General features: G+C 38.3%; 1 protein-coding gene across 9 annotated transcripts in view; it reads right to left on the minus strand.

Moving 5' to 3' along the window:
• Positions 1-3,153: 3,153 nt before the first annotated feature.
• The window catches only part of dysf (dysferlin, limb girdle muscular dystrophy 2B (autosomal recessive)), a 72,169-nt gene continuing 49,129 nt past the window's right edge, over positions 3,154-26,193 (minus strand). For 8 of the 9 annotated variants that reach the window (XM_079867089.1, XM_079867088.1, XM_079867082.1 and 5 more), the window contains 15 exons: positions 19,253-19,351; positions 16,911-17,039; positions 15,142-15,297; positions 14,441-14,532; positions 13,951-14,121; positions 12,897-13,039; positions 11,237-11,376; positions 10,961-11,049; positions 10,777-10,872; positions 10,351-10,492; positions 8,807-8,906; positions 7,806-7,978; positions 6,841-6,950; positions 6,531-6,678; positions 3,154-5,820 (listed from right to left, as the gene is read on the minus strand). In XM_079867089.1, the coding sequence (XP_079723215.1) occupies positions 5,767-5,820; positions 6,531-6,678; positions 6,841-6,950; positions 7,806-7,978; positions 8,807-8,906; positions 10,351-10,492; positions 10,777-10,872; positions 10,961-11,049; positions 11,237-11,376; positions 12,897-13,039; positions 13,951-14,121; positions 14,441-14,532; positions 15,142-15,297; positions 16,911-17,039; positions 19,253-19,351 (1,842 nt within the window). In that variant the 3' untranslated portion in view covers positions 3,154-5,766. The remainder of the gene's footprint in view (positions 5,821-6,530; positions 6,679-6,840; positions 6,951-7,805; positions 7,979-8,806; positions 8,907-10,350; positions 10,493-10,776; positions 10,873-10,960; positions 11,050-11,236; positions 11,377-12,896; positions 13,040-13,950; positions 14,122-14,440; positions 14,533-15,141; positions 15,298-16,910; positions 17,040-19,252; positions 19,352-26,193) is intronic. The other variant, XM_079867084.1, reaches the window with a different exon arrangement.

The following is a 26,193-nucleotide window of genomic DNA, read 5'->3' on the forward strand; positions in this document are numbered from 1 at the left end:
CAATTTAAGCAATATTTCCATATTTCCTAGCTGCATCAGGAGCCTAATTTATAGGAACCTCTCAGCTGGTGACATCTGATATTTCCCCAAAACAAAGGAGAGACCAAAAGTGGTGACAAGGGTCTGGCTCCTGCCTCCCACCCATGCAGAATGTGGACAGCGGTCAGGGAGCACAGGAAGTTCACCAAGGCTGAAATAACACACCCAAACCAAGCCTGACATTCACGTGCCTGTTATCTACACAGGGCGAAGTGTAGAAAGCGGGAGAAACGCGGCGGCAATTAAGGAAAACTAGAAGACTGTTGAAACAAAGTTACAGTCAACTTTTTGCAGACTTCACAAGTTCATGAACAGGTCAGTGAACAGAGAATGTATTTCACTTCTTTTTGCCGTTTAAGAGAAGAGTTAATTATCTTGTAAAATTGACATAACTATGATGTCACTTCCTTTACAGAAAGATGGTGCACAATTCAATGCCTGAGCAATATTGAGTTGATTTTGTCCATGGGAAATATTTCTTTTTTTTTTTTCCTTTTCCTATAGAAACAAAATATGTCCTTCTCTTGTTCGTATGTATAAAGTGTCAATGAGCATGTTTTTAAGCAACTGAATATCAACTGTTACATTAATAAAGCTCTCCTCAAGCTAGATTTAATCCTAAATTCCTATATTAAATGCAACAAATAAACATGTACTGACATTATATGTTTGCCGAATTAATACTTTGAATACTAGTATGCCAATAATGTGCACTGACCCGATTTTCTGATTACTTTTAGTTCTGTCATGACAACTCTCTTAGGGACTAGCATGGTAATGCCAATGGATATGGCAATGTTTATGTATTTGGTCTTGGCGGAATAGATCTGTTACGCTGCTGCTGCAGAGCAAGTACCAAGACTTGCTACTGCTAACACATTCACAGACATTGCTGTGAGCATGTAAGACATATAACATACATGAATAACCCTCGTAGCAGATCTATACTAGCCTGCAAATCCAGACCTAAATCTGAAAGATTAATGGTCTGGCATCGACTAATGAAAATCAGTCAGCTCGAGGGGCGGCACCAAGCATGCATTTGAAAATCTCACTGCATGCAATTGGATAACACTACGACCAATCACAACAATAAACCCCATACGCTTAGCTACCAGTGGAACTAACTGGTAGATTAGACTCTTACCGTATCCGGTCAGCAAAACAACAAAAACGCCCTTCTTGCAAAGGAACGATTCGAGCGCCGTCGTCTGTTCCTCTTTTAGATAAAAAGCCAAGTCTAACTCGTTAATTGTAATGGCCAAAGCCATTTCAAACAACTGGTGTTCATCCATTGCCATCTTCCAATGTTTACTAATGACTTCGACGTCACAGAACTCTGGATTTACAGGGTAGATCTATACAGGTGGAACTGGGGAAGTGGAGGGTTTCTGAAAGCGTGCTGCAGTCTGCTAACAGCAATACTACCGGTATTTGTTTGAATGTTGAGCCGCAGCTCATTGGCTGCTGATGCAACAACAACTTATCAGCTGCACTGTGAAGATGATGATTCGCTCGCTACCAAATGACTTAAGGACCTATCAGCCTGCAGTTTCATGCCATAACTAGATAATAATACAAAAGGAATACTGAAGGAGTGACCATGTTTACATACACAAGAATTCTTCAGTTTAAAAAAAAAAATCATATTATGGGAAAATTACAAACAGCAATGTTGCATCCTTGAAGGGCACTTCGGGAAAAGAGGATGCCATTTGTAGGGGCGTTCCAAACGAGAGTCTTAAATGTAATTAACGCACAAAGTTGACAACAGATTCCCCTTGTGGAACACAGTTTTGAAATTCCAGTTTCACTAACTATCTGTGGCTTCACTAAACTAAGTAGAAGAGGAGCTCATGACCTGGTCATGGAGAGAAAAATTACAAACAGCAATGTTGCGTCCTTGAAGGGCACTTCGGGAAAGGGAGATGCCATTTGTAGGGGTGTTCCAAACGAGAGTGAACAACTGAATCCCTTCACAAAGGGCCCTTCCTCAAGTCAGTTAGTGAAGGATACATGTGATGCTTTCTTCAAGTATTTTTATCGTTTATGGTCATGTGACCCAGGGTGGCGAATCCTCGTGATTCATAGGGATGCTCACTTCCGATTGGAATTTGTCCTATACAGTATATAATTTGCTGAATTTTTTTGCAGCCATTACTCCAGTCTTCAGTGTAACATGACCCTTCAGAAATCATTTGAACATGTTGGTTTGGTGCTCAAGAAATATTTATTAATATTATCAATGTTGAAAACAGTTGTATACTGCTTATTATTTTTGTGGGAATGGTGATTTTATTTCAGGAATCTATGATGAAAATAAATTGTGTTCTTTTGAACTTTTTTTAAACAAATTTAGTATTTACTGCTTTAGTGCCCTTGCTGATTAATGTATTAATTTCGTTAAAAACATCATAATGACTACAAACTTATGAATGGTTGTGTAAATATATTATATATTTATGTAGATACAAATATTTTCACACATATACACATGAACTTGTCTCTCTGGTCCCATTCAGATGGAGCATTACGCAGAGCTACAGTGAGGATGTGGTGTCAAATCCACCACTCTGTTAAAACTTGCACTGGATACTATAATATGGCCATTTCTCTATATGGTGTAACCTGGTTACAATGAGTGAAAGAGTATGAGAGCGACACAGTGCCCCTTCAAACCAGTGTACTCACCAGATTTACAATGTTATAACATTTATAATTTCCTCCCTGCACTGTTATGAGTTAACAAAACACATGTAAGAGCACCCTACAAGAAAAGCGAACTCGGAACACTGTATTATTGTATCAAAAAATGTGCTGCTTAATTTTTTTAATCACTCACTTTACAGAACAGCTGGTAGAAATGCAAGAGTAAGTTGCCGTTGGCTCCATGAATCCCTGGCTAGGCACTGGACTGCTTCTAATTTGCTCTCAAGTCAAACACCCTGACCAGTCTGTTGTGGTTTGGCTTTAAAAGGTTAAATCTGCACATAAGGTGGTCTGAGAATCTGGTGGGGGGAAAAAATCGAATCAAAGCAACACGGTTCTTTAGAATAGACTTCAGTTACATTGGACTCAAAATGGCTCAATCAGAAAAGATCAAAATATACAGAATAGAATATATATAGGTATATATTTGACCATAGAGTGCTCATGAGGAGATACAAATACAGTCGATTTAACACAGTGAATTCATGATAGCAGAAGCTTTAAGGCAATTAGACGACATGCATCATTACAGTAAAACGGCAAAATATCATTCTTAAGTTCAATAACAGAAATATCCATCTTGATTGTCAAATTAAGAGACTTGTCGTGAAACTTGTATATGAATGACAACTTTTCATAGATGCTCAGCATTACCAGAGAGGATTTGTGTTTGCATAAATCCAGTTATTCAGCTATATATTTGGCAAGAGTGTTTTTGCTTAAATGCAAGGGTTTTTGGGGTAACACTTTATAATAACGTTCAGTTGTAAGTCATTAATAAGTGGTTAGTTAATGATGAACTAATCATTTACAAAACATTCATAAATGATTAGCAAGTGATATACTAACATTTTATTTTGTAAATTGTGTTACAAGTCATTTACAATTGATTAGTTAATGATTAACTAATCATTTAAAAAACATGACTATGCATTTCATAAATGTTTAATAAATGATGTTACATTTTTTTGTATGTTTTTCTCACATCAGGTGCACAGTGGTTAAAGACTCCATGTGTTTCAGAGAAGACAGCTGTCTATACCCTCACCAGTTACACTGCAATACACACTACAGTGTTCAACACCTGTTATAGATGATGTTTAAACGTATGAATAAATCATTTACAACACTTTCTGCATCCCCTAATCTAAAGTGTAAACTATTCATCACTTGTAAATGTCTTACACTTCATTTGTAGATTACCACTTCAAGAATCAAAAAGGCATAAGCTCTACGAATGTTATCTACGAATGTATATGTAACATATTTACAAGTGATGAATAGTTTACACTTTAGATTAGGGGATGCAGAAAGTGTAATAAATCATTTACAACACGTTCTGCATACCCTAATCTAAAGTGTAAACTATTCATCACTTGTAAATATGTTACACTTACCTGTTACAAATGATTTGTACGTGTATTCAAGGCATTTACAACACTTTCTGCACCCTCTAATTGCTACATACATAAAAAAATAAAAAAAAATAAATAAAAAACATTATTTATTAAACATTTATGAAACGCATATTCATGTTTTGTAAATGATTAGTTAATCATTTACTAATCAATTGTAAATGACTTATAACTGAATCTACAAAACATACATACAATAATTAACATATCACTTATTAATCATTTATGAACGCATAGTTATGTTTCGTAAATAATAAGTGAATCATTTACTAATCACTTGTAAATGACTTGTAACGGAATTTACAAAACATAAATAAAATGTTAGTATATAAATTGCTAATCGTTTATGAATGTTCTGTAAATGATTAGTTCATCATTAACTAACCACTTATAAATGACTTACAACTGAACGTTATTATTAAGTGTTACCGTTTATGGAAACATCAAATCCTTTCTTCTTTACATTTACCCTACTTTTTTTAAGAATAAAATGTAAGCATTTCTGGAAATCGTAACAGATTATGTCGGATTAACCCATATCTCTTGACATTTCCTGTTCATAGAGAAGATAGTATGATTCTTGCCACCAGATAAATGTAATGTGAGAACAAACAAAGCTGACAACAGATGCCCCTTGTGGAACAGAGTTTTGAGATTCCAGTTTCACTAACTATCTGTGACTTCACTAAACTAAGTAGAAGAAGAGCTCATGACCTGGTCATGGAGAGAAAACAAACAATTTGTGTATTTTGTCATGTAACAGCTTGTTCACAGGCATGTTTAGAAGTCTGGCAACTTCTTCCAGATGCGCCTGTTCATTTTCATACTATGCAAACAGGCACAACGGCACCGGGGCGCGAGTGTAACATTTACACAAATAAACAAGTCTTTTTCCTCTTGTTCTCGTTCGCAGCCCACATTCCACACACGTACATACATTCACACACATGATGCGAACCCACAGTTGACCTCGAATCCATTTAGTAGGGATTTCGCTAAAGCAAAATAACAGAGTTTGATAGTAATCAGAGAGGTGGGCTTGCTGACAGCGGGGGCTCAGCTAATAACCAGCCTGTCTTGGACCTTACAGCCTAACTGTACAAATCAGGGTTGAACCTAAAGGAAGGAAAGGAGAGGAGAGGATCGAATTGATGGGAGGTGGTGCGACGCGGCTCTGTCTCCCTCTCTCTGCGTGAAGGAAGAAGAAAGAAGCATCTGGCTGTGAAGAAAGAACCCTGTTTTACAGGAGACATGAAAAAGGATTAAACAGGCAGGGAGATGAAAGTGTAAGTGGGAGTTAAAGAGAATACTGAGAGAGTTCAGGACCGGGTCAGAGAGCTTGATGTGTAATACATGTACAAACACACACAGACGTTATGCAACTTTCATGCATATAGGACTAGAACAGGCTAACGAACACATGAAGGCGCACACACACACACACACACACAAGACTTCAAATAATCTCAGCCCGTCTTCAGCTTGCACATGTGCACGAGAAAGGCAGATCTCTCCAGTAGGATGGAGGAGTTGTGGATTTTGATGGATTTTTGGTGAGGTGGTTTTGAACATGGGTGTCTGTGTCCTCTTTCCCACAACAGTCTCACGGTGTTCCCTTTCCACTGAAGGGTCCAACCATCTTCATAGCAGCATAGTTCTGTAAAAAATTATAATATATTTTAAAATACTAAACTCTAACATGGGTATATTTACATTTATGCATTTATTTAATGTTATACAGAATTAAATTAAATCTCCTAATATAATAGACACTACAATTTGAAAGTTTCAGAGTGTTTTTTTTTTTTTTTTTAATGTTTTGAAAGAGGTATCTTGTGCTCACCAAGGTTGCATTTATTTGATCAAACATTCAGTGAAATTATTCCAGTCTTCAGTGTTGCATGATCTTTCTAATATGGTGCTCAAGTACATAGTATTTGATTATCAATTTCGAAACAGTTGTGCTTAATTCTTTTGTGCAAACTGCATTACATTTTTTTCAGAATTAATTAAATAGGTCAAAAGAGCAGTGTTTATTTCAAATAGAAATCTTTTGTTATAGTATAAATTTATTTACTGTCACATTTGATCAATGTAATGCACCTTGTTGAATAAATGTATTAATTTAAACAATTTAAATTAATTAAATTTAATTAATTAATTAAAAGTTACACAGAACTATATGAAATGTCTTCAATATGCATGACTCTGTGTGTATGAGTGTGTCTGCAATACTGAATAACACATGCCACACTCCTGAACTATAATCAGAGACACACATCTATGATCAAACATTTCATGATCACAGAAACCCCCATTTTCACTTTAATTCTCTTTTTTCACTGACACAATTTCTCAGATACTTACAGGGAAGGCGTAGAGAAAGACTCCAAGGAAGAGAATAATGAAAAACAGTATAAAGAAGCCCAGAATAAGCCACTTAAACCTCCTCCACACAATGAACCTAAATGTCTTATATGGCGACGAGAACCAAAAGAATGAGGTCTCAGGACGCCTGGAGAAAGAAACAGACACTATATTAGCAACCTTATATTCAATTCTATAATTCCCACATTGAGATGAGGACCAATAAAAAGGCTGTTAATGCTGAAAGCTGTTTTTTCTTCTTCTTGTTATTTGGTAAGAGGAATGACTGTGATGGGTGTGTTTGACTTACTGTGGCTCTTCTAGATGAGGATTCATGTTGGGCTCATCTCTACCGTGTCCGGCAGGCCTCTCATCCTGCTCCTGCTCCGAGACGATTTCCAGTGACATTTCCAACTTTCCCTGAATGACAGAGAGAGAGAGAGAGAGAGAGAGATAGAGAGAGAGAGAGAGAGAGAACTGGTAACTGGTAATATGTAATAATAGTATATCAAAATATTTAACCAAAATAAAAATCGACTAAGCTAAGCAAACTATAAATGTGTATTACGCTATAAATAAAAAACATATAATAGTGTCCATAAGTGATGTTCGGCCTAGGAAAATAGCCATCTTCACCCTTTATTCAAAAGTTATTAAAAATGAGTTAAAGGTTTTGAAAGCATACGGCATAGTTGTGTTAGGAGTCAAATGTTTTATTTATGATAACGCACTGAAACATTCCAAATTGTATGGACATTATCTTTGTTCAGGCTGTCATACAAAATGATGAACACATGAAATTGAGCGTTGTAGTCAGAGTATGCTTTTCCTGTGAGCTTTTTTTTTTTGCTTAGTAAAATAAAACCTGTAACTGTAGTTTGTCTTTTTTTGCCAAATAATTTTGTCACACAGATACCTTAACCAAGTTTAGGGTTTCATTCTTATATATATATTAAATATAGAATATTTTCTTAATATTTTGATGAATTAATTGAACTTGTAGGTTCATTAAAAACAAATATCTCTTCCGGATATCACCTTTAACCTCTATTGTATTTACAAGAAAATTACTTTAGTATTTATACTTTTAATCAGTGCATTACGGTCTGATTTAAATATTCTTCCAGGTGTAGTGTATGTTGTATTGTGTCAAAAAGATGGTTAAAAACAATTCAAAGATGGTTGAATTGATATGATACCAGTCATTTTTTTTTGGTATGTGACATATAAAATTTCTCAACACAATAATAACCCTGGTTTATGTGTAACTCTTACAGCAAGTATCTTCTCGTTTTCTCTGTCACACACGCAAGGCCACCAGCCTTTCATTGTCTTCTGCTCAAACAAAGACACCAGTCTGTCCTGGGACTGAGAGAGCATCTCAAGGCCACACTTCTCCGGAGACTTTGCTGGACTCAGCATATGGTTCAGGTCCATCTCCAAAGAGCCTTAGAAAGAGAGAGAGAAGAAATTAAGCACCACAATCCTAAAGTTCAATGATACACTACAGCAGTTGACTTCACCTAAGACTGCACAATAAATATAAGAAAAGAGAATGTCTGTGAATTTAACACAAGAGGAAAATATGAAAATGTATGTTATCTATGTAAAAGAACAGAACAGAACAGAAGCAAAAGTTCATTTCAAATAATATCAGTCAGAAAAAGTGTTTGTCCTTCAGACTTTGCTGCTGGCAGTCTGACTGTAATTTTCTTTGAGGTTTTCACATTGTGGTTAGATGCTAATTATTTTACAAATGTACATAGATCAGTGTATTTTATAGAGGTTTCTAAAGAGTCAGGTCATAACTTATTTCTCTTCTAGTTGTGCTGACATGTTGGAAATTAGGTTCAGCTGATAATAATAACATTAGCAGCAAAGATGTTATAGAGGACTCGTGTGGTCTGAATGATGTATTTGCGTTAAGGTTGTTAAGTGCATTTATGCTGACGGTCACGCTTCACAGTAATGTGGTGGGTAACCTCTCACAGGTTAAGGAGGTTCAGGTTTTGGTAACCATCTCCCTATGCACTCATGTCCATATACTCAGACGTATAGGTTAATGACAATAAACCACACACAGGGTCCTATCAGTGTGGTCCAGTCCCACAAAAAGTTTTTCATCTGTCATGTCAAGGCTGAAAAATATGCTTGAATAACAGCTTTGTGGTGCTGTACAAGGTTAACACGACTGAATTTGCTGACGGTGGCAAAGCTGAGGGAGGGAGTTGAGGAGTGATCTGGCACAAGGGACTACTATAAGGTTTTGCTCTTACCAAGGAAATCGTCAAAGGAGAACTTGTCATTGTCCCAGATCTGGATAGTAAGTTTAGGAGGAAGTTTTGTTTCAACTTTATCCAGACTCCAAAAATGCTCCTGCAGAAAAAGAAACATGGTGAGATTCACAGTACAATCAGAACTACTTGCTAATTTATCATTTTACTGGTGTAAGTGTAACCGTTCATTTCATTGTGTATTACTGTAACCATGACAAGTGTGAATAATTTTCTGTTGTAATCGACATTATGTAGCAAATGCTGTCTAGAAGCCTAACTTGTATTGAACCTGAAATGTTCCTTTAAGCAACCTGGACTAGAGACCAATATTAACATTTTGGCTCATAACGTTGAGCCAATAATTGTTTTCATGTTAATATATAAATTATTATCCTGATTATATATATATACAGGGTTTGAAATTAACTTTTTCACTCACCGGTGAAATTGCGAGATATGAACTAAAAAGTTTATATCTCTTAATTCTGACTTTATAACAAGTGCCTCACTTGTGAGATAAGACCCAACAACCTTTTAGTTACCAGCCCTAGAAATGAGCTACACCACCTCTAGGAGAAACAGAGAAGCAGAAATAAACTGACAGACCAAGACTGATAAAGACAGAGCGAGGAAATGATGGCGTGAATATGCGAAGCAGAATTAGAGAGAGGGTGAGAGACAGAGAGAGAGTGAGAGCCACCGAGAGCGACAGAAACGTCCCAGTCAGAAAACAGTGTTAGCGACTCCCGCTACAGCCCTGATTCTGCACCCCACCGCCAGACAGGATTCCATCTGCGTGACAGCATTCCTACTGTACTGTACCCGTGATGGATGTGTGGACAAACACATGGAGGATAATGAACTCCCGCTTCACAGAGCTGAACTGCTGCCGTTCATCGGTAAATAGGCCCCGTCGGTTTGCACATCCTGCCTGACAACCGCATACAACTCCATCAAAACAAACACTGCAAATAAGGAATCACTTCCAATTATCACTGAGAGCCGTGTTTCATGCAAGAGAATCCGTTTCACCATGTATCGGTTCTATTGTGTGTTGCTTCCAACAAAGCTCAGCCAAAGCGGATCTATCGTTTGACAGCTGTTGCGGGCCACCCTCAGTTTAATGGGTGGAACCGCTATCTTCAATCTTACTATAACTGATCTCTTGCCTGCCAAAACCTCACTTTAAGTGCCTTGTCCATCACAGCTGTTTTCCCTGAGCTGGCTTGGCTGAAGTCTGGACTGTCTTGCTATTACAAGATGTTCATGTACCACGTTTGGTAAGTGGAAGCGTGCCAGATGCAGCCAGCAACATATCTGGGTTTGAAACATTGCATTAAACACCTGCCAACTGCAGTGATATCCTTCAAAATGTGGGCGTTAGACAAAACCTCTGCAAATCACGCAGGGTGACCTGCGGATCACCTATTCAGATTCAATCAAGGCAGAAGATTTTGGGATATAAATGCTGACAGGGTTTGAGTTTCCCTTTCATTTCTTTCTCACTTGTTCTTTGTTTCCACTAAGCCTAGATCACACCTCACCTTCTTATCAATGGTGCAGAGCTGTTCTGCAGGTAAATAGTGGAAGGGGTAGAGGAACCGCCAATTAAAGTTGCCTTCACCTCCCAGCGACCGATAGTGCACGTCTGTTTTCTGCTTGTTCTCTTCGTGGCCGTGCATCCAGCTAGGATTGAAAAAAGAACAATTCGCAATTACCCGACACATCATTTCCAACACATTAGAATACAATGCAGCTTAGCTGTAATTGACCTACAGCTAGGGTCTACGGTTGCCTTGCAACTGTGTGTTTGTAGCTACTGATCGATAATTTTTGCATGCCGTTGTTACTATTGGTCACAGTGGCAACAGACAAGCAACAGGCCCATGACATGGGAAACAATAACAACTTAATCTAACCAGAGCTCATATACACAAACCCAACAACCCATTTATGACACCCAGATGTACCCTTTCACATAAATGTCACTCATCTTCTCCCCAGAAACACTGACATCATCCAAGATAACATCGCTTGTGTTCCATATAATACAGCGCAGGAAGAACCTATGGGAGCAGAAAACATTGACATGTTATGCTTCTGGATGTGTTTCGAGACAAAATGATAGATATTAAACAAAAGCGATGCGTTTACTTTTTAGCTTTGCGTGGTGTGATGTTAAAGGGAGGTCCTGGTGGACCTAAAGATTTAGGGAACAGGTCCACCCACATCTGTAACCGCCCCTGTGTGTTGGAAAATAAAACAACTCCTTGAAGACTGACAGGCCAACTCGTAAAAAACATGAAAAATAAAAATAATAATAAAATAATAATTACATCAATATAAAATCATAAATATAAATAATAATTCCAGTTTTAATATATTATTTAATATATAACTTTTTTTGTAATAAGAATATGAGACTGTTACCTGTTCTATATCTGGCTGCAGGGGGCTGTAGAGGGGTCGAGTCTCTACATGTTCAGGCACCAGACCCTGCCTTCTCAACACCAACAGAGCTAGACGCTCCAACACTGGTCCCAGGTTAGGGTTTAGAGGTTTCCCTTCATCTGAGGGCCAAATGTAGTCAACCATAAGGCCATTGTAGATTATATTCACATTGACGCAGAAGGTCCCACATTTTTTTTTTTTTTTAGCTTAAAATTGTTTAAGTTATAAGGAAGATTCATCATAATGTTATTTTCCATTAAAACCATGAAATGGAACCACTATTTAACCTCTGATTTGATATGAAGAACATTTGGGCATTGGGTTTTATGAAGTCATAACCGAGAGCAGAAAAGAGCCAACATTCATGAAGCATTCCACTTAAATAGTCGGAAATGTTTATCTTTCCCCTTTTCTCAGATGATGCGTTGATTTCATTGCTGTTGATCTAAGAAGAGAGTTTCCCCTTTCAAAAAGCAAAAAGAGAGAGCGAAAGAAGAAAAAAAATAAACGTCCACTGTTGAGTTTATGGTTTGAAACCCTGTGTCATGTCCCTGAGGGAAACATGGTCGGAGTGTGGAGAAAAGAGGAAAAAGACTGAAGTGGAGGAAGATCATTTCTGCCATTAAGTTGGATGCCTGAAACGGCCACCTGATAATTGCTTTGACGCGCGGGTTGCCGCAGTTACGTGGGCCAAACAAAAATATGTAGTATTCCTCCGCGGCAAGACACGGGAGCAGGAGGCTGAGAAGTCCGCCACAGTGTTGACCTTGGCTGAACAAGCTTATATGCTAGTTCCCCATAAATCTGAAGCCGGCCTCATCCCAAAGCATCATGGAAGGGAAAATGGCTGGAGAGCTTGGCTTTCTGTAGGCCTTGTGTTACATCTGAGTGGTAGAAAGACAGCCATGGGACTTTAGAGGTCAAACCAGAAGTGTTGGGAGGATCTGATCAACATAATACACACCTAATGGTGAACTAGCATTAGCTAGCATTGTCATCCCAGGGGCACACTTTAAAACAGGAGGGGACGTCAGGTTGCTGTGGCAAGGAGTGATATATTTGCTGTGAATGAATGACTATGTCAGAGGTGCTGTATGTTTACACAAGTCCTTCGTCTTTACAATATCGCACTTGTTTTTCTTCACACAGAGGAACAACTCATTCTTTCCGCTCATAGCGCCCGAGCAAGAACAGCCAAGCGGCCTCCCCGACAGCTCTGTGATCCCACACACAAAGATATGATGTATGGCACAAGCCGAGACATATATCGTTATTCTTTTTCTGTCAGTGTTTTCACAGAACCGCAGCCGATCTCGTGCTCGGCTCACTTTTTTTAATGACGGAAGATGTGATGGAGTCAGGCTGCTGCTTTGATTAGCTCTTACTCGTGACTAATGCTTTCAGCAGCTCCAAAGAAAAGACTTCCACTTTCTTTTTTCGCCGTCCAGCCGGCGGGTTTGATAGGTCGTGATGCCCGTGTTTATTCGTACGTACGCGTTCACGTGCATTGCTGCGCACAATTCTCTAAGAAGCCGCTCTTTGGGAATGACAATCGCAGAATTAACGATCAAACATCATGAACATTAAATTCACTGGTAGGAAACTAGGTCTACTTGGAGTGTGTGTTTAGGACACTGACCAAGGTCTGCGATGGTGTACTCCTGTCCTCTGAAATAGACTCTATCCTGCTTGTAGATGGGCAGTTTGTAGTTTCGCCTCTCGCACAAACGATGAAGTAACTGGGATGGTTTTAGCTGATCTCGCCACTGGTTAACTCCCGACCTAGAGTCAGGACAGAAACATAAAGAGTTCATTTATGATGAAAAACCAAGGGTGTTTCTGAGCAGAATGTGTTATCACAGTTGTGACGGCCAACAGTTACTCAAAACTTGAATTGTTTTTTTTTTGTGTGTTTTTTTTTTTTTACATTTAGGAGATGATTACTCTGGTAACAAAATAAATAAATAAAATAAGGTGGTTAGCTGGTCTCCTAGCCAGGCCAAGCTGTTCAGGCTGGTATGATTTTGCCGAACACCCCATTAAATAAGCTATATGAGACAGCATGGCTCTGCAAAATGGAAAATATGCATTACATATTTAAAATAAATAAATACAATAATAAATTAAAATAATAAAAAATGCATAAGTACATAAAATAATAAATAAAGTAAAACAAAATATGCAATTCTTATAATTAATATAACTAATTTTATTAAAATTAAAAATATAAATAAAAAATTATGTAATTTGGGGAAAAATAAAATCAGACTGTGTTACCTGAACAAGTCAAAAACCAGATTGCCCAAGCAGGATCACAACATGATACAGGATTCAACTCAATTTAAATAATAATAATAATAATAAAAAGGTGCTTTACTGGTCTTCGCAGGTAGACAGCTTGGGGAAACTGGCTTCAACTTGTTTAGCTGGTTGTCCAGCATAACAGACTAGTCTTAACAGCTTGGCCAGGCTAGAAAACCAGCTAACCATCTTAGACTGGTTTAAGCAGGGTCAGAGAAGATGAAAGACAGGATCAGAATATGACTGAATCCGATGGGATTCAAAGGTCAAAGGCTAGGTCATGGCTCCATCATGGCTTAAACATTAACTACCTGTTCTTTACAGTTTTCATAATGACTACTAATAACTGTGAGGTAAAAGGAAATAGGATGAGAGACAGAGGCATTTCTTACAGACAGTAGGACTGTGGCAGCCCGCAGCGAGCGCCATGGCGCGACAAGAAGCGATTCTCCAAATCAATGACGGTCTCTCCGATTTTCTCATCTTTACTGACCATGTCATAATCATACAGCATGATCTTTAGGTCCTTCTCAAGAGGCAGAGAACACGTCAGCTCAAACATCCTAAATGAGAAGCAAAAGACACACATTTCAATCTTTGAATAATTCCTTTAGTCAGAAATTATTTTGCTTAAAAGTTCTCCAAGGTAGTCATCCACATGCTTCGTATTCTGTCTCTGTATCATTTATCCACCAGATCACTTTCCTTCTTGCACGTATCCGACATCAAGACTTTTTAAATTAGGGGGGTCATCATTATTATGAGTGTGGCGACCCCTGCTGGTATAATCAATCCTTGCCATGACGTGTTTCTATGTGTGTGTGTGAGAGAATCTGTTCAAAGACACAGAAAGAAAGAGAGAGAAAAAAGAGAGATACTCACTTTCCAAAGACGGGGTCCAAAGTACAGGGTATGTAATTGTCGTGGTCATCGACTGATTTCTTGCCAAGTGTGATCTTAACATAGGGGTCACACTAAGAAAAAACAAGAAGTGCTTGTTAGTATGTGTTAACATAGCCACATACTCACACATATATACTATAAGCAACAATATCCAAAACAGCACTCCCTCTTTTTGTACTTAAAACAGGGGCTCTTTGCTCTCGCGGTGGAAAAAAGCATCAAATCTCTGTGATCAGTGCGTGTTTCATAGGCAGCGAGTACATGTGTGAAATGTTCCATATCATAACTCCTGGCCTGAGTAGGTGATGAAAGGACGTCATCTTAGCATATTCGCAACTAATGAAGGGAAAGCCCATCTGACGCAGGGCCAGCGGTGGTGGCGTGTTGGCCAGGTCTCGGGCAGCGATTGAGAGTTTATGGTTGTGGGTAAAAGGGTGGCTCCATGTTTTCATAAAGCAATTTCTCGGCTCTCTTATGACTCTGGCACTGCAGAGGCTTCACAAAGGGCTCGTCTGACTGACAAAAAAACTACAAAGATTTGTGAATGCATCTACTGAAAATACAAGGGCTGTTGAAACAAACTCTCCCAACCCTGATCCGTATACAAGGACACTGAAAAGCAAATGGCTAGTTAGCATGTTCCTTTCCTTTTTCATGTATTTTGGTTGTGTTGTACCTACCTTGCCATTGGCATCTTTGGGCTGTAAGCCATAGGCCTGGATGATGTAGACGCGTACCAGGCACTCCTCTATTCCGTTCGGGGGGAGCTTGGAGAACCGACGTGGGGGTACAGACATCGAAGGATCGTCAGGCAATGGATAGATCTTAAATGAACCCTGAAGGAGGACGGGACAGGAGTCAGTGTAACTCATGGTGCAATTTAGTTTTACTTTTTTCTGGAGACCTGCAGTCTGGGGCCTCCAGACAGACCTCAAATTACACTTTAATCCCTCAAATTTAGTTCCCTCAAATCCTACTAGAACTAAACCAGTTGTAATCCAAATAAACCATGAAAAAGCATCTACACTCTTCAAATTAGAGGTTCCCATTAGAATCAAAATGGGTTTTAAAGCCATATGCCAGATGCCATAGGAGAGTATTTTTAAAGGTGCACCAAAAAATGAAAATCATTTAATAAAAAAAAAATCATTTACAAAACCAAACGTTTCTATCCAATATTATAGACTATATTCTTTTTGTTGGCTCTTGCATGTCATATGACCGATCACAACACAGATTTCAACAGGACTGGAAAAAAAACCCAACTTCAAATGAGATTTGAGAGTAACAGCCAAAGGGAACAATGACTTTTACTTGTTTGGTTTTGACACAAAAATATTGCAAGCTATCTTCAGAAGACTTTTTTTGTATAGTATATAACTTGTGAAAGTTATATGGACTACTTTTGTGGGATTTTTTTGTTTTGTTTTTTGTTTGTTGCTAGTATAAGTGATATATCTATTTTTGATGTATGGGGAAAAGGGTGTAATATGTGTTATATTGTTAACTAAAACTTTTCATTAATTGAAATGGAGCTTAAATACAATATAAATATTACATGAAAAAACTGAAAATATACAAATAAAAGCAAATAACAATAAATATATATAAATAAACTTTACTTACTAGTAATAGTATATAACTATTACTAAAACGTCTGAAATTATGTAAAACATGACCAAATGTTTTCCACAGAAGACATGCCATGTTGACAAATTTTACATTTTTGTGTGAATTATATTTTGTACAAGTGTTAAACAAAAAAATTATAATAATTTTTAAGTTTCACAAAAAAAAAAAAAAAAAAAAAAAAAAAAAAAATTATATATATATATATATATATATATATATATATATATATATTCTTTAGTTCTTCAGAAACTATCAATGTACTGGTGCTTTAAAGAACACATAAACCAGTACAATGACCTGAGGAACCCAGAATGTGTCTTCAAGAAAATTTTAATCTCCAATAAAACCATATAGCCACCCCAAGAACCCTGTACAACATAACATGATTCTTTATAAGAGGGTTAAGGTTAGGGTTACCTATAGGTCCTACAAAGAACTATTGAAGAACCTCTGTATTTAAGAAGCAGTGTCTGTAAAGAAGGCAAGGAGACACATTCTGGGAGTTCACAGTTCACCAAAAGAATGGCACGAGACTCTCTGTTGCAGAACGCTCTAAATGATTAATAATTAATAATTAAACAAATTATTCAAAGGTAAATTTGACAAAGAACAAGCTGAACCTGCCAGATGCAAGTATGTGATCTGTTAAATAGAAGGCCTGATTCAATGATTTGTATTAGCTCAGCTAATAAGCATCAACACCCATCCCTTGCTTCATCTGGCGACGCCTGAATGTTTTCCCTCTTGAAGACTGAATGAGAGCACATGTGATATCAGACAGCTGATAGTTATAACTGAGATGTTATAATGACCCTACCTTGAACTCTCCAACAACAGAAGGGTCTTCACTCTCATTCTGGGTTCTTCCACGGTAAAGTTTAAAGGTTTGACAGAAATCAGCAAACTTCTCAAAGCCTTCCGTTTTCTCCAGTTCTCTGTCATACACCTGAGAAAGGAAGCACAGGAGAATGTGTATTTTTGTGATTTGCATGCAGATCTTCAATCAACTCAAAGGGCTGAAAGGACACATGCTATATACAAGACATCCATTGTTTGTCTTGCCAAAGCAGTTTTCTTTAAAGAATCTTGGACTCTGGGATTTTTAATTGTGGGTTTAACATTTCAGGCACAAGTCAAACTACCTCAAATGCACCATTAATGCAAAAAGATCTGGAAATTCCTGATTATGAGAATGTTTAAAAACTCCAATAAAATGCGCAAAAACGATTTGTGCCCAAGGAAAATATGCTTTGCCGTGACATTACACAACTTTTAACTAGCTGCGCACAACTCTCCAACCAAACGGCCACCCAGGAGACAACTTAGTGACAAAAGTATGAAGGAATCCTCGTAAGCGAGTCGATCTGTTTTTCTAGTTGACTCACTCAGGCCCGGTCCCTGAACGTGTGACACGACACACAACACATGAAACCCTCTCCCAGTCTCTTTTGCTCTTTCCCTGCCTTCAATCTGTCCCTCAGGCACCATAAGCCCAAAATAACAGCTCATCTCAGCAGTTTAAGGGAAAGTGTTTTTGTCTGCCGCTCCTCCCGGTGCGTGGGACAGTCTCACACGGTGGCAGCCAACAACTGGGCCCGTTCCTCGCAGGTAGCCCTGAGACCCGAGGCCCCTGCCAGATGACTAACGGACACGTTATAGATTGGAAAGGTTGGAAAGAGTGGCTAAGGCAAGTAGAGAGAGAATGTGGTGACAGGGGAGATCGCTGACAAACCGGCCAGAGATCGAGGGATGATAGGGAGGTGTGGGCTGGGGGGAAAACGGCTCGATGACGTCAGTAACGGAGCCCTTGTCTGCACTTGGTTATCCCCCTGCGGCAACCCCGACATGAATTCATCGGAAAAGTTGGGAATCTGGCAGCCACTGGCTCTATTATAAATGGATACGCTTGTGGGAAGTGGGCTGGAGTGGACTGGAGTCGGGGTGAGTGAGCATTTGAAAGTAGGCATATGCACTCCCTAGGGAGACCGCAGGGCTTTGAAGTTCGGCTGTGTGTGGAGCTGATGTTTCTGCAACCTCGGATTCTGGCATCCTTGTGTTGGTTTTGCTTGGGCACTGATAATGTCACTATAGTTATGATGAACTTTTGCTGTTAATCTCCATGTACAGATTTCATACCGCTGGGATCATGTTAGACGTGCCAGTGGGAAGACATGAGCATGAATAAACAATGACAAAATGTTCATTTTTGGGTGAATTATTCCTTCAAGTTCCACAAAGAACTTTTTATTCTCTAGCTCTGTAGAAAACCATGAACTGGTTCTTCAAGAGGATAGTTCCTCCCACATTGAAAGTTATATATAAATATATATAAAACTCTCTCTATATATAAGTCTTAAGGGCTTTTTCCATTCTAAACCCTGGGAAAATACAATCCTGGGTTACTTTTTACGTCTCACACTCATACCTTATCCAGGGTTAAAAAATAATCCTGGGTCCTCATGAGGTGACGTTTCACACTGGGTTAACGTTCTTATCTGCATATTTGCAGTGTCAGAGTCATTGATTGGAGGAACACAATAGCCTATGTGACCTGTTTAAATAAAGGCTCTAGCATTGTGTATATATTGCCCTGTGCCCTGTATATATTGACCTATATCAAGTTTTTCCCAAATTAGACTTTTTGGACTACAGAATTAAGAATAAAACATGTTTCCCCTCAAATATTGAAACAACACAGTGTTTCTGTGACTAATATTATCCAACGCATGTGAATATGAGGCATGCAATTTGGCATGCAATCACAGTTTCTAGCTGTGACATTCTAACATAGCATTGCTTCACACTGAACAAGTTTGGCACCACAGAGTGAGTTACCACTGCAAAAGTGGTGCTCACCCGGCTCCGGAGTTTCGTAACCCCAGGTCAAAAGCAGTGCCAACCCCGCTTCTTAATTACAAGTGTGAAACGTTCTACAGTATGCCCTGGGTTAAAAGTAGAGTTTAGAACACTTATACCCCAGGGTTAAGTGCAGTGTGAAAAGCCTTTTAGTGTTTTTTGGGGGGTCTAATGTTGTTTTGGGTCCCATTGACTTTCAATGTATGAAAAAAAAACTTATTTTGTGTTCTGCAGAAGTATGAAAGAAAGTCAGTCATACGCATTTAGAACAACATGAGGGACAACATTACTGTGATGCCTTACCTGCAGTGTATCGAAGCCCTTCTCCATATAACTTCCACACTTGTTCCTCTCACCTGTGGAGGCATAAAACTTGCTCCACCAGTCCATAAATTCATCCTGCTGTAGACACAGATGAAGAAAATAAGAGAACAGGAAGATTGAAGCATTACAAGCAAGGAGGGTCTATGCATATCTGACCCCACATCCCTCATTCAATAGACCCTTGCTTAATTAAATCACTAATTTCATGAATAGGAACGTCTAGTCTGAAAGCAATGAAGGCCTTAACTTACCCACTGCCCCATCTAAAGCATGTCCGACAAATTCAACACAAACAATAAGACAAGGTTAGAAAAAGTGAAGAATGAAAAAGGGTCAAGAGAAAATATCTTCAAATGTCAAAACATTTTAAGCAGAAACATGCATGAGTGACAGTGACACCATCCACAGACCAAACGACCAGTGGAAACAACCCTTTCCATAACTTAATCTTTTCCATAAGTGACTGATAAATCATTCATCTGCTGTAATGATGGTAATTTAAGCATATCAAATGAAACTAGAAAGAAAGAGCTCATATTGTCATTTTTCTGGTACTTTCACGGGTATGAATCAGGAGCGCTGATGTTCTGCTGCAATTTGATGTGCTAATCGCCACTGATACTGCAAGTCTCGCCAACACTCACTCATTCCACATGGAAAGTTTTTCAAAAAGGTACAATCAGGCAGTTCCCACCAACCAAAAGACAAAAGAGTGTTGTTAATGAGGACAACACCCTCTACAATTGACGCTGCCTCAAAACAAGACACAAAAATGTAGTCAGATTATGATGTGAGTCTTATGCAAATACATGTGTGTGTGTGTGTTTGACAGATGGATGAAAGACAGACTGACCCACCGTGGCATAAAACACAGTGTGTTTGGAAGAGATCCCTCCATTAGCTGCACCCACACACACTTCTCTCTCTTCTAAAAGGCCAGTTTCAACTCACCCTGAGGAGAGACTTCAAGTTTCGCTTCCATCGTTCTTTTAAACTTTTATGATGAGAGAGGAAAAACAGTAGTGATGGAGCAATGCCGGGATATGCTGGGTTTTTTCCTCGTCTTAGTGGTTGGGGAGTGTGGCGGAGTGGCGTGCATTTTGGTGGCCAGGCAGGGGGGGCCGACAGTGTTGTTTAATTAACCCACATGCCACTGCCGTGCCAAGGAATGTGCGTGTACTCGTGTCAGAGTGTGTCATATAGGCTACATGATTATGTGTGACAAACTCTGAATGAAATCTTTCATTAATACAGTTAATCATTCAGTCTTCTAAAATAAAAATAAATGAGAAGAAATAAAAAAGTTTCTGTCAGTATTGTTTTTTGATGTTTTTGATGCATTTATAATATCAAAAACAGATCAAAACAATAATATTTCTAAATTTAAAATTAAAAAAATATATTCTAAATCTAAAATAACTTTTAAATTTCAAAATATTTTCAAATTAATTAATTCCTGTGATAGCAAAGCTGCATTTTCAGCATCATTACTCCAGTCTTCACACGATCCTTCAGAAATCCTTCTAATATGCATATTTGGTGCTCAAGAAACATTTCTTATTATTATCATCAATGTTGAAAACAGTTGTGCTGCACAATATTTTTGTGGAAATCATGATACTTTTATTTTAGGATTTTTTTATTTATTCATGTTAATGATGAACAACAACAAAAAAAAACTTTATTTGAAATAGAAACATTTAGTAACATTATAAATACAAAGTTCTGTCATGAAACTCTAGATGGCGCAGGCTTATTAGTCCTTAACTCAGTCTGCTTGCAATCACTCTATAGGGCACCGCTGATTGGTTCCTGGTGTATCAGTAGCCAATGAGCTTGCTGCTCAACCTTCAAATTCGTGGTCAGCAATGGCGCGCTTACAGAAACCCTCCACCTTCCCCAGCTCCACTTGTATAGATCTGCCAAGTGCAATTCATCTACGCTATATTGTACAGCAGCAGCATGTCTTACTTGCTCACAGCAGCGTGTTATGTATACATGTATGTATCGGCAGTAGCAACTCCCGTACTTTCTCTGCAGCAGCAGCAGCAGCAATAACCAACAGCAGCAGCAGCGAAGCAGATTCCGCCAAGACCAAACATATCAATATTGTCATATTAATTACCATGCAAAACACTCAGACTCATTATGACAGAAATGCCTTTAAACCTTTACTGTCACTTTTGATCAACTTAATGTGTCCTTGCTGACTCCACACTCTTAAATGGTAGTGTATTTTACTCGTAATAACTTAGAAGATCCTAATAAAGCTATAGTACTTGCAAATAAACAATCCTATAAAAAACAAGCCAGTAATATTTCCGGGGAGATAGTAAGATGAGAAGTGTCACAAAACAAAGCTCCAGAATTGCTCATAAAATGTGAGACTCCGTAAAAAAATTTTTTTTTTTTTTTTTTTGTTTTGTTTTTTTGTTTTGTTTTTTTTGTTTACAGAAGAGACGTGTGCACCACATGTGCGTAACCTGAAGTCAGAACAGGTTAAAGGACTATGCCGTGTTTGGAAAAATTAGTCAAATTTAAAAAAAAATAGTAAGTACAATCATTTACAAAAGACACAGTAGTCAAAATAGGCTGAAGGGCTGTAACCTGAAAGCTCTAGAAGTTAGAGTTAGAAATTTTGGTCTCAGGTCAGAGATTCTGAAAAGAACGTAAATTTATGCAATAATTTCAAGTCAACATAACAAAGGAGAGTATTAAATGACTCAACAACACTGGTAATCCACAGAGAGAATGAGAGATTAGAGCGTCAGAGAGATGAGCAGGAAGGTGAAGGTAACATGAAGGGAACGTTTTTCGGGGGAGTGTCTCCTGCGTCTACCCAGAGGCTGCACACGGGGTCAATGGGACTGGGTGTGCAGTAAGTATCTGCAGTGTATTGTGAAGCTGCCTTCAGAATCACTTAAGCTGAGTTGGCCTGGCTGTGCGGCAGTCTAACGGCCCTGAATGGTGCTTTTCATAGTACTGCCACATGTCTCCTCTCTTTGTCTGACAGAGCTATTAAAGCGGAGCCTACGGATGCCGTGACAGCCATGTTTCCATCCGAGTTACTGTGTGTGCGTCTTAGGTGTTTGTGCGCAAGTTTGTGTTAATCGGATCGCATGTGACCAAGGAAATAATGTTCCATTTTGCCTCTGAAATGATGTGTAATGTGTGTGCGTGCATGTGCGTCTGGTCACCCAGACACTTCGAGTGCACCAGATGTATGTGTTTAGTTATTCTATACTCTATCCAAAGGTTTTAGGGCTTAGGGGTATTATTAAAATAAGTACTGCTCCATATAAACCTGGGTGTATATGTGCGTGCATGCTCGCAAAAAAATGGAAACGCACTGTCGAAAGAGATGTTACACAGATGAAAAGATAATGTTAAGTGTATGATATGATTTCAGACATTAGGAACTTCAAAATTTATGAAAATGAGAGTATTTATATTGGTTGCTATGTCCCAGGGTGGATTGGTACCTGAAACAGGGTGGTCGGAAAGGCAGAGGGAAAACAGGGAACTTCACTGCTCCTCCAAAAATTAATTCATGCAAAACCTGTTAAAATGGTTGCAAACATTCTCAATTCCTGAGGTAAAGGTTAATGCAGAGCACTGGTAGTGTTAGCTTTGGGTCTAAAAATGCTTGTGTGCACTAGTGATGAAAAATAACCAAATAAAGTTGGTAATAATTGAGCACTGAACAGACGTTTAAATACACAGTACAGACATTCCATGTGTTTTGATTGACGGCTCATTCAGAAATATAAACAGTATCCAACATGGCTTCAGGAATTTGCAACATGGAGTTGGTGGAAACCTGTAGGTTCTAAAGCAGGTAAAGTTTATTCCACAACTTTACAATTCAGTCCATTTTTCATGAATGTTGTGATGGAGTGCAGTAGAAGCTACATATTCATATAGCATACATACTATACAGTATACATTCTGAAAAGTACTGTACACTTCTGTCCTGTTCTGCCTGGTGGAGTATATAGCCATGCTGTTTACTAGCAAAACTTCACTAGTCTGTTTAGGCTACATTCACAAAGTCATTGTTTGAGGATGACTGCCGTATTTACTAGTATTTACTTTCCTACAATATAGAAGGCAAAAAACAGTGTGTGAAAAGAGAGTTATGTCCATATTAATAAAACAGTAGGCAAAAAGTACCTGGGTGACCTACTACTTCCGTAGAGTAAGGTAAGGTGACATAAATGACATAACTGGCGCTGGCGCTGACACAGACCGAAGTTGGTTCAGTGATTATCCCTCCGTGTTCCATAAGGCTGTTACCACATGAAAAAATACATTAAAAAATCCTGAAAAAGGGTGAAAGTTCTGTTCCAAAATGCAGTTGTCACTCTCACTAATAACTATAAGGCACTTACACACACGCACGATTCCTATTCTTTGCCTTTCATCTCTGCCAGTTGCATAAACATATAGCCACTAAGTTAAGACTGGTCTTAAGAACTAGTCTGACCAACTAGCATTTAGTTAGGGCTAATCAGTCTTACTTTTCAGATTTAAATTAGACCATTCAACTTTTTTATGTAACTGACTTTTAAAAAATTTGACCCGTCTTGAAAAAAAATGAGATGACTAACTTATAAGACTAGTCTAAGCAGTTTATGCAACCGGCCTGGTCTAGCTTGTTTCCTAGTCTTACTTTCAAATAAACTATGAATATATTTGGCTTTGTGACGAATTGCATGTCCCTCTTCTGTAAGTTGCTTTGGATAAGAGTATATATGCATGTAAATGTGAATAATAAATATGTGAAAACATAATTGTATTTAGCATCCACAATATCACATCAATATTACACCAATGCCGGCCTTCTCAACCAGGAAGTTGGATAGACCTAAAGGGACTTTTCAATGCAAGTATACATTTATAACTGAATTTATTTTGGTTTTGGGCATCTCTTGTTCACTAAGAAGTGTGCTGTATTCCTTCACTGTCTGCACATTTCAGCAGAGTCAAGGCAGTCTTTCAAATAACCTCCAGCATATTTGCATGGTCTGAAGAAAATGAAGCCACCAACCAATATTCCATTTTATGAGCAACCACAGTTCGGCATGTTTCTTTTTCTCCTCTCAAAACTACTGATGCGTTTTGGATGTCAACTGCTAAGACCAAAAAAAACTGGCAAAACTGTTGAAATACTATTTGTCCTCTGCAGTGTCTGAAGGCTTGGCAAAGACTTTAGCAAACACTGCACCATCACGGGGCAGACCTATGTGCATGACAGTTCTCACAAAGAATAGAATAGAATAGAATAGAATAGAATAGAATAGAATAGAATAGAATAGAATAGAATAGAATAGAATAGAATAGAATAGAATAGAATAGAATCTGGAAAATATTTACTTTGTATTAAGCTGAGAGTGCATCTCTTTTTCTATCCGCTTCTCACAAAAACATCGCTCCAAAGCAGTAGTTATTTTTTGCATTAAACATATTTAATAAATACTTTAAGTTATGTAAACTTTGACAGCCCTAAAAACACGTTGTAATATATATCTCTTGATTTTGAGCCTCTCCAAAGACACCTTGACTGTTCCATGTTGGTGGAATGACCTGCCTATCTCAAAGCCAACACTTCACCCATTAATACTAACACTTGCGATTCTATATCTATAAAAAAAAAAAAAAAACTGGGAATAGTCACAACACTTATATTGTTGCCCTATTGTTGGTTTGATTGCGTTTTTGATTGCTCTCCTCATTTGTAAGTCGCTTTGGATAAAAGTGTCTGCTAAATGATTAAATGTAAAAGTAAATGTTTTATGTTAAATATTTTCCAGAGCCTCTGGTACCCTTTTGTGGATCCCAGACCCCAGTTTGAAAATCCCTGAATTACAAGACCTCAAAATAGCGAAACAAATCTCAATTAGGAAAAAGTGTGATGAACGGCTCTCCTCACCATCTTTTCTCTCTCCCTCCTGAAAGCAACAGGACAGGACAAGCTCATAGTCTGCATCTTCAAAATTTCATTAGTTGAAAACTGATTGAATACACATTTTTCGTCCCTCTCTCTTTCTCTTCCTTTCACTCATTCTTTTTCTTTCTGTTCTTGACATTTGGCAATGAGGGGAAATGCACTGGGAATCTTTTAACAGCCCTATTTACTTTGGCTCTGGTGAGAGAGAAAATTTGGATTTTTGATCATCTGGTTTTAATGTTTTCTAATAAAATAAATATCTTTGTTTGCAAAAAAAGAAACCTCTATGTCTTGGCAAGAGGAGGCAAAGAGTACTACATTTAGAGTGTGATATAAACAAGAAGTGGTATCAAAGGATTCTGCTTAGTCTTAGCCTGGTGTAATGTAGTCATAAGGACTAGAACTAAAGCCCCAAAGCTGTGGAGATCATTTGACTAGAAACAAATTGGACCACACTAAGACCTGCATGACTTCCAAGAGTAGATGGGCCTAAGAAGATGACAGAACACACCTTTCTCCTATATGCTTGCTTCTCATTTCTATGTCCCTCATTCATGATCCTGACTTTTCTTTGTTGGAGAAAGTGCAGAAAAAAGAATAGTTTGAATTCAATAAGTCTCCTTGATCTTAACACAAAACAGGATTCGTGTTCTGCAACCAATCTGAAGCGTAACAAAAAGCGAAGACAAATATGAGGGCAAATTAGCTTTGCCTCAGAAATAAATAAAGAACAATATACCATAAAATAAATGGGTCTGTCACCCAAAGTTCCTGCAGTCAGTCACATGTACAAAATCCTTCATTGAGTTAGAAACCTAGAGTAACAACTCACAAAGCCAACTAGATCATGCAGATCTTCATGATTAGAGGCATCCGTTAACCTAATTAGACTGGTGTAAATATCATTTTGAAATACACTTTATGGTCAGAAGTATGTGGACTCCCTAACACCACACCCATATGAGCTTGT

Source organism: Squalius cephalus (assembly GCF_949319135.1).
Source record: "Squalius cephalus genome assembly, chromosome: 3".
Lineage (NCBI taxonomy): Eukaryota > Metazoa > Chordata > Actinopteri > Cypriniformes > Leuciscidae > Squalius > Squalius cephalus.